This window comes from Muscardinus avellanarius, assembly GCF_963383645.1.
Source record: "Muscardinus avellanarius genome assembly, chromosome: 6".
NCBI classification, from domain to species: Eukaryota; Metazoa; Chordata; class Mammalia; order Rodentia; family Gliridae; genus Muscardinus; species Muscardinus avellanarius.
Genome location: NC_137791.1, coordinates 41,986,099 through 41,995,964, shown reverse-complemented (window position 1 = coordinate 41,995,964; position 9,866 = coordinate 41,986,099). Strand labels below are relative to the sequence as shown.

The 9,866-nt window shown below is 41.6% G+C and overlaps 1 protein-coding gene across 1 annotated transcript in view; it reads left to right on the top strand.

Annotated features, from left to right (window-relative positions):
- Window positions 1-2,578: 2,578 nt before the first annotated feature.
- Window positions 2,579-9,866, top strand: part of LOC308264017 (protogenin-like) — a gene marked incomplete at both ends in the record, with an annotated part of 38,233 nt that continues 30,945 nt past the window's right edge. Inside the window, 1 exon segment of the mRNA XM_080697170.1 lies at window positions 2,579-2,594. Within this exon segment, the coding sequence (XP_080553296.1) occupies window positions 2,579-2,594 (16 nt within the window).

The window sequence follows — 9,866 nt, the reverse complement described above, 5'->3', positions numbered from 1 at the left end:
AAGTCCATACTAGAAATGAGATTAAAAAAAAAAAAAGCTCCAGGAAGCTAGAGGAGGCAAGCTATGAAAAACAGCCCCTGAAGAGGCAGAAAAGGCAGGGGAATGCAAAAACTACCCTGTTACTGGAGAAGAGATGATTTGGAGAAGGAGTTCCCAATGCAGGAGGGGGAGGAGACACAATTCAGGATCTGTGGGATCCTTGTCTTATATGATGGGAAAGAATTTTAGCAGAAGCCAGTCAGAGACACAGAGATTTATTTAGGGAAGTAAGAAATACACATTCAAGGCAGAATGTGGGGCATCTCAAGAGTGAGAGGTGTGTTTTGGGGGTTCGTGGTTCTTCCTTTAAAGGAAACGTGGTGAAGAGTGAGGTGGGAAGGTATGTGAGGGTGTCCTCAGTGATAGCAAGCTGGTTTATGGTGACCTGGTCATTGTCTGGTTCCCAAGGTTGATTGAGATCTATGTCATCTGATTAATGCATAAGTTGGAAAGTCCCCTCAGTTAAATGTTCTCAAGTTCTGTGTTAAGTTTTCTTTTTGTTGTTGTTGTTAACTTTAAGATTTACATATTTTCCAGGAATATGGGAGACAGGCCTGGAGGAGAGAACTGGTTTCCAAAGCAACACTACGAGGAACTTTAGCACCAGGCTTTCATACTAAAGTTATACGTTATGCCTGTTTTTAATTTTTTTCTATTTTACCTCAAGCAGAAATAAAGTATTTTGGAAAGTATTTCATTACAGAGAGGTGAGATGTAGAAAGGCTAATGAGAAAGGCTAATGACCACTGAGTCTAGCATTCACAAGATTCCTATTGATTCTGAAGAGAGGACATTTTAAGTTATAATCAGTAAGTAATCATATCCCCCACACTCGAAGAACTTTGTCAGTGAATAGTAAGTAGATGTAGGTTGCATGGTCAAGATTTTTTTTAAGTTGAGATAGCTAAGTACATTTAGGTCAAGGAGGGCCTACAGAAAGGGGAAGGATGGTAATGCAATATAAGATTATAGAATAAACAATACAGGATAATAAGTTTTCTCATAAAGGAGGGAGGTACATATGCAAAGGTGATTTTGGGGTTGCAAGTTGAGGTGTTTCCTTTGGAACAATCTTTTCCTTGTGATTGGAAAACATACAAGAAAAGCTAAGAAGTTCTTACTGAGAAGGTAGGTCATCTCAACAACTATCAATGACTTAGAAATTGTTTTGGTGGAGGGAGAGGGAGTTCAAAGCCTTTATTCATTATGTGATTGGTGAGGATTACAAAGCTGGTGTAAACAAGAGCTGGGTGCAAAGAGTATGAAGCTAAGACGGGGTGTAAACATTGTACAGCAGGGACCTTTTTCTCTTGACTTTCTTTTCTTTTTGACCTGCCTGATTGAAGTACAACTTACACACCGTGAAACCCCTCACCGTTGGTACAGTTTGATGGTTTTTAGTAAGCTCATGGAACTGTGTGGCCACCATCACAATTACCTTTAAGTCCTTCCAGTGCCCCAGAGAGTGTTCTTGTGCCCAATCAATCCCACTCTCGCCGTGTTCGGGCAAGAGTGCACCGAGAAGCTTCCTATATATTTTCTTTTTCTAAAAGTTTCACATAAATTGTGCCATAAAATTGTAATCTTTTGTACCTGGCTTTATTTCTTGCACTGTTTCTCAGGTGCACCTGCTGAGGCACGTCTCAGTCGTTTCTGCCTGTTGATGGTAAATGGTATTCTCTCTTAGAGATCTACATTTTGTTGATCCATTTTTACCAACAATATACTGGTGTGTTCATTTCAGAGAAACTGGTGTACTCTTCAAACTGAGTGAATACATGATTCAACTGTGAAGCTTTTCCATAATTCTGCCTTGATGACCTGTAATTTTATCTGTAGGTAATAGCCAAGATGTTCTCATTCATCTTCTGAGTGTAGGTATCATAAACATTTTTTCCAAAACTATGTAATTCTTGAGTAGGATTTCAGAAGCCTATTATTAAAGCACCTCTATCTTATTCTGGAGTTTAAAGGAGAATGAGTTGCCCTAACATGCCCAAAACTTTCCTCCTGGAAACGAAGATTAGTTGTTATTGGCTGAGAGAAATAAAGCAATTAAGATAATGATGATATGATTTAAACTATTAACTATATTTCACTGTTTGCAAACTTTCCTATCAGTCAGTTCTTTCCATGACCCTGCTTTTATAAGCTGTAAACAGAAAAAAAATTATAATCCTCATCACAGGAAATGAAGCAGATTAAGAGAGGTTAGAATAAAATCAGAGAGGGCCGAAACTCAACTCCGTGGGACCCAGACTTCCTTTTTTGCTTCACCCCAACTCTACTGTCCCACATCAACTGTGCCTTCCATCTCATCACATTTCCTGCCACAGGTCGACCCTTTGTATGAGGTGTGGAGTGAGAGTGTGTGAGTGTTGGGGAATTCCAATCAAATAGAACAGCATGTGCCAAATTAGGAAAAAACCTAGCTATTTAATTTGTGGGACTCAGAGCAAACAAATCAGGGAGCTCCTTGTTAAAAAATATTGAATATTTGGGCTCGAGACGAAGCTCAGCAGTAGAGCTCTTAACTAGCATGGCGAAGGCCCCGGGTGAGATCCTCAGGAAACACACACACACACACACACACACACACACACACACACACACACACACACTGTTAAGAATTTTAATATGGTGAGTTTGGAGCCTTGAACTAAGCATAGGGCCTGGTAAGCAAAGCGTCCCCTTGGACTGAACAAATTCAGTGCTCATGAAGCTGACTGCGAGCAGGTGAAGGAAGTCTTGTCTGCGAAACTACCAGTAAGAAGGAGCATCAGAGACAGGAGGATCACAGGTTCACAGCCAGCCTCAGCTACTTTGTGAAGCCCTCTGCAACTTAGAACTTGTTTCAAAATAAAAAATAGGGCTGGGAGTAGAGCTCAGAGGCAGAACGCCCCTGGGTTCCATCCCCAGTACCATTAAAGGAGCGTTAGGTGTTGGGAGGCAGAACAGAAGGCCGAGTGGACGATTGGGCAATAATTAGTGGAAGATGGGCACTAGGAATTTGGGTTCTGTGCCAGGTTCTTCCACAGTGTGGGAGTATGGTCTTGTGCTGCTAATGTCTAAAAACAGTCATTTTATATATTTTCCCAATTTTTATTTGTGTGCGGTAGTACTGAGGATTGAACCCAGGGACACGGTACCCTCCACACTATAATCCCAGCCCTTTTTGTTTTAAAACAGGGCTCCCCCTTGTGTGTGTGTGTGTGTGTGTGTGTGTGTTACTGTTACTGAGAGTCTAGCTATGTTTCTGAGGCTGTGTGTCCTTGAACCTGTGTTCTTCCTGTCTCAGCCTCCCAAGTACTAGGATTACAGGTGTGCATGACCACAACCAGCGAAATTATTGCTTTTCAAGTATAAGATAGCAACTTCCCTGGGGAGGGGCAGTTCTGTAACATTCTGGGAGTCATTTTGGGGAGATGGACGATAATAAAGCATATAATACAAAGGTAAAATTGAGTGTCATGTGTGACCTTTAACCAAGAAGCCATGGAGCTCTGCAATGGCAGCAGAGGATATGGTTTCCTGGCCTCAGATTAGAAGAAGATATCAAAGTTCCTGTTCTGCAGAGACCTCCAGTGTTTTCTTTTTCTTTGAGAGAACTTTCTTTCACTCTTTTTTCAGTTGACACCTTGTCCTCCCATTCCATAAAGGTATCAATCTCTGCTTCAACAATTCTACTCTATAATTTAGTAAAGCTGACATTATTTGGAATTCTGCAATTAATTCCTGCCTGTTAGCTCGACCCCTGCTATAGATAATGCGTGAGATGATTCAGATAAAAAAACGCAGAAGCTTTAAATCTGCACTGGTCCAGCAGTTACTACGCAAGTGTTTATTAGTTCATAGGAGCAAATCTATCATAGTGAAGTGTTAACTATAATTTGATATGCCATAAAAAAGTATCAAAAACTTTCTGATATTTAAAAAATATCCCTGTACATTGTGTTTCATTTGGAAACATTGTTTTTCAGGTGGAAGTTATTTTCTAGGGAGAAAATAACTGGCAATACTCTAGCTCTCTAGTTTTCATAATTTCTCCACATCTCTCTACCACACAGCATTTTGCAATGATTTTTTTTTTTTTTTTTTTTTTTGGTGGTACTGGGGTTCCTGGAAGCCCTTCTACCTCCGGGCTATACTCCCAGACCTATTTTTACATTTTTATTTGGAAACAGGGTCTCCTAAGCCAGTGCGTGCGGCTGGCTTCGAACCTGCGCGATCCTCCTGTCTCTGCCTCCCAGGAGCGGGGATTACAAGCGTGTGCCACCACGCCCGGCTTGCAATGATTTTTAACTTCAGAATTTTCTGAATAAGAAGCCGGGCATGGTGGCACACGCTTGTAATCCCAGCATTTGGGAGGCTGAGACAGGAGGATCTCAGTGCAAAGACAGCCTCAGCTACTACTTAGTGAGGCCCCTTTGCAACTCAGTGAGACCCTATTTCCAAATAAAGAATAAAAAATAGGGCTGGGGGTGTAGCTCAGAGGTAGGTATGTCCCTAGGTGTTCCATTCCAGTACTGCCAAAAAAAAAAAAAAAAAAAAAAAAGAAAAAAGAAAAAGAAAAAAATAAGGATTTGCGGAATCAGCTCTCAAGGGGTCATTTTTTTCCTTAGAAGTTATGATGTGATGCCATTAGATAACAATAGATACCTTAAATTATGCTATTTAATAAATGCTTAATGAATATTTACTGTATGCCTTGCAAAGATTGTCTGTGATCATTTATATCTCAAAAGCAAATCATTGCTTTATAAGAAATTATTTTTTAACATGGCATATTTTAATTTAATTAAAAAATGTTTAGGGGGTGGTACTGAGGATTGAACCCAAGGGCATTCTACTCCAAGTTATACCACCCCCAGATCTATTTTATTTCTTATTTAGAAACAGGGTCTCACTAACTTGCTGAGGCTAGCCTGGAACCTGCGATCCTCCTGTCTCAGCCTCCTAAGTACTGAGATTATAGGCATGTACCATGTACCACCATGCCTGGCTAATGCTTAATTTAAATGAAGCTTATGTGTTTGTGCGTGTGTGCATGTGTGTGTTACTGGGGATTAAACTCAGGGGCACTTTACCTCAGAGCTACACCCCCAATCCTATTTTATTTTGAAACAGGGTCTCACTAAATTAACATATAGTAGCTGGGTGTGGTGGCACACGCTTGTAATCCCCACGCTTGAGAGGCAGAGACAGGAGGACCCCTGCTGGCTTAAGAGACCCTGTTTACAAAAATTAAAAAGTATAAAATAGATCTGGAAGTGTAGTCCAGAAGTAGAAGGGCTTCCATGAACCCCAGTACCACCAAAAAAAAAAAAAAAAAAAAAAAAGTTCTCAAAAACACCATGATGGGGAGAATTACTTGGAACGAATTTCTTAATAGATAAAGTTCTCACCACTCTTTTTTGTAACTCTGTGGTATCTATGTTGAAACAGCTGTTTGCTTTTGCAGAACATAATTTTCCTATATCAATGTTTGGTTTGGATTTAAAGCTTAGTCAAATAGTTTAGTGTCCAGGGTGTCTTAATGTATTTAAAAGGCACTTTGATCTTATTGCCAAACTGGAGTGGGTAGTCCTTTTAGGGCTTTGTAAATAAGGTGGATTAAGCAGGGGAAGCTGGTGAGAACTCAAACAGAGAGAAACAATCTCCTTCCCTTTCGTTTTTCCAAAGCCTTCTATTAAGCCTCGCCACTTCCATTGCATTTTCCAGGAAATAGAAGATTCATTCTTCTGAAGAATTAGACTTCTGTTTTCTCCTCTCTGAACTTGAACTCCTCCATTCTATTTTATATAATAAAGTGTTGCCGATTCTAGAGTGATACATAAAGCCAATTAAGACCTTTAAATTGTTGCAATTTTGTCCTTTGATACTTGAAAACAATAACATTCTCTACTTAGTAAAACATAAAGAATAATTTATATAAAGGTCTCTGATACACATAAATAATAAATATTAGCTCTTCTTTTGGGGGAAGGGGTACTGGTGACTGAAACCAGGGCACTCTACTTTTGCGCTACATCCTCAGCCTTTTTATTTTTATTTTTGGTGGTGGGGATTGAACTCAGTGTTATGGCTGTAATGGTGCCGTGGGCTCTTCTTCCTCTATGCAACTGGGATTTGTTGAATAGGATAATTAAAACTAATAGACACCTTGGTGCAGCTTCAACAAGACTTTATTACAAAATTAGTAGAAAATAGAAAGGGAAGGGAAGAACAGTAGCATGCCTGGGGTGCCCTCGAGAGCCCAAAGGAGAGCTCTGCCCCTCTCCACATGCGCCTTTAAGTAGATTTTGTATTGGTATGCTCTTAGTGTTACCAAGGCGGTGGGCTAGTAACTTATTTCTTAGCCAGGTGGTGCTTCTTTGCTTCCGAACAGTGCACTTACTAGGTACAGGGGTCGATAATCTACCTGGCTTCCGCCTCTATCCTGTTAGGCAGTATTGGTTGCTCATCAACTATGGGTGCTTTGAAGCTGCACACAGAGTTTGCCTTTCCTATACCCAGGCAGGGTCACAAAGAAAAGGAGGTAAACAGAGGCACTGATGGCCTCTACATATTTCATATTTTTGGGGTTAAAAGCTTTAATTGTCTTTAGGGCTTTTAAGGCTAAATACCTTAATTTCCTTTACATTCTTACTATAGTTTAATCATTCAAACAAGGGGCAAAGAGAGAAGGGGAAGAGAGAGAGAGAGAGAGAGAGAGAGACAGAGACAGAGACAGAGACAGAGAGAGAGAGAGGCTCTGCACTATAACAGCAGCCACCCCTCCCTGCCTGAGTGCTTATGAAGCATCCAGACTCTGACTGCTTTTTACATTTTGAAAATTAACACTGGAGCAATTTTCCAATACCAGCACATCAGGGACATTCTTCTTCTGAGCTATACTCCCCAGCCCTTTTTAATTTTTTATATTGAAGCAGAATCTCTGTAAGTTGCTGCGGGTCTTACTAGTTACTGAGGCTAGCCTTGAACCTGCAATCCTCCTGTCTCAACCTCCCAAGCATTGGAATTAAAGGCGTGCACCACTGCACCTGCTTAGTACTAGTTCTCACACTATTATTCCACATTTACTTCTACAAGCTGGTTGGCAAAGAGAATGGAGACAGGGCCCGAGGGTTCATGGTGAGGCTTCTTCTGACAAGTAAGGACACAACTAGGAAAACAACGGAGGTGTAGAAAACAACTCAAGGCACCTGGCTCCAATGTGAGAGTCTGGTCATAAAGTCCAAGAACAGGGAGTGGGATCTCCCAAGGGGAGACCCTCAATCAACCTCGGGATAAGCGACGTCAAGTACCACGAGAGACTACGTCCTTGATGCAATGAGCAAAAAAGGTTTATTAAGGAGCCAGTGCACTGGGGCCGACTCATATAGGAGTTCGGCCCCGAGCCACTGAAACTGAGGGTATTTATAGGGAAAAGACCACTAGTTAGGGGGGGTTTGGGCTAAATTGCATGCGTTTACAGAAAATTACAGAATCATTTGAAAAGTACATTCTGTAGTCAAGTGTTAGATAAAATACCAGGTGTAGTCAGTAAGCTCCCGGGTCAAGGCGCTCTGGCCCAGACAGTATAGATAAGATGGGGTGGGCTTATCACATATTTTACATTCCTAAGCTATAAGCTGCAGTAAAATATACTTTTCTTTTTAACTATTAGCTGGCTGCTAGGGGCTTATGATTTTTTTTTTCTAAATGGAGCCTTTCAGGTGAGCCAGGTGCATGGGTGGGGAGGAAGTCTGGGGAGGCAAGCCAGGCAGGACCGTGTAGGAGCTCATGTACTGAAGCTTATTCAAAGCAGGAAGGAAAGCCCTCGGGTGGCTTTGAGGAGGTGGCTTGCGTGGACCCCAGCTGCATTTCTGTATTGCTAATGTCAGTACTGAATCTGATCTGAAATGATAATGTTCTTACTTCAGTGGAGACTGTATTGTAGCAGGAAAGGCAGAAGCTGGCAGATAGTGAGGGGCGGTGGTGGTGACCGGGAGGGGATGCACTGGCCGGTTCTGCACGGAGGCTGAGGGAGTAGGAGCGGCCCCAGAGGGCTTTACCCAAGGCGCGCTCCCCAGCCCGCCAGGCAGGAGTTGCTGATGGTCTAAGTCAGGCTCTGAGAGAAAGCAAGACAGCAGACGGACGCGATGTTTGAAGGCACAGGCTGACGGGAGTCATTAACTGGGATGGGGAGCATGTGAGGAGCAGATTTTAGGGGAGGAAGGCCAAGAACTATGCTTTGGTTGGGACATGAAGCAGAAGCCTATTAGACTTTGGGATTGCATTTTTGTGTATCATAAAAGCTAAGGTTGATAATCCAGGATGATAGGAGTGGCCCCACTCCACAAAGTCTTTAGGGACTTAGGCTCTTTCTAGCCTCCCATTCGGTCTTCCCTTTCTTGGGTATGGTCCTCATGAGCTAGGCATGGATTCCCTTAACTATGTAGTGTTGCAGGCAGTAGGCTGTGGGGAGGGGGAGGGGGGCTAAAGACGTATGCTGGGTTTTGGCATTTGTTTGTTTGTTTATTTATTTATTTTTGTGGTACTGGGAATTGAACCCAGGGCCATTCTACCTCTGATCTATGTCCCAAGTCCCTTTTATTTTGAAACAGGGTCTTACTAAGTTGAGGAGGACCTCACTAAGTCACTGAGGCTGGCTTCCAACCTGTAATACTCCTGTTTTAGCCTCCCATGTACCAGGATTTCAAGCATGGGTCACTCAGCCCGGCCTTGCTGGGTCTTAAGGAATGTTATTGGCAGCTGGCACATGACACTTCAGCTTATTTCTTAGTGGCCTTAAATCAGTCACATGGTTTCTCCCAGCTGCAAGGGAGGCTGAAAAACAGAATTTTTATTTTGGGTATTATGTGCCCAGCTAAAAATCTTATTACTTAAAAAAGAATGGCTATTGGAAGAGAACCAAGTTCCTGCCACATCTGTATGCCCTCGGTCTGCTTCTCCAAATCTTCTGGACTATTTAATTAGTTTATTTATGCTACAGGGGACTGAACCCAGGACACTCCACCTCTAAGCTATACCCCCAGCCCTATTTTTAATTTTTTAATTTTGAAAAAAGTCTTGTTAAATTATCATCATTCTCCTGTCTTAGCCTTCCAAGTACTGGGATTACAGGTGTGTGCTAGAACACACACACACACACACACACACACACACACATATATATATATATATATATATATATATATATATATATATATATATATATATTTATTATGTAAACTGTCTTTAAAATATGAAGGCCCTAAGTCCCGACTCTTCTGTGTACTTGCTAATTACTTTTGGTGAGGACACTCTGCATTATAACAAGCTGCCCAATACATTAATACCAAAGTCATTTTCCAACACATTTCTATATATATAGAAATTGAACCCAGAGGTATTCTACCTCTGAACTATACCTCCAGACGTTTTTACTTCTTAATTTTTAAACAGGGTCTTGCTAAGTTGCTGAGGCTGTCCTGGAACCTGCAATCCTCCTGTCTCAGTTTCTCAAGAAGTAGGATTAGCTGGGCATGGTGGCGCACGCTTGTAATCCCCGCGCTTGGGAGGCTGAGACAGGAGGATCGCGCAGGTTCGAAGCCAGCCTCATCTGGCTTAAGAGACCCTGTTTCCAAATAAAATATGAAATAGGGTTGGGAGTGTTGCCTGGAGGTAGAAGGCCCCTGGGTTCTATCCTCAGTACCACCACCAAAAAAAAAAAAAAAAAAAAAAAAAAAAAAATATATATATATATATATATATATATATATATATATATATATATATTGAACTTAGAGAGTGCGTTGCAAATTGCATTTTCCCTGAGCAGT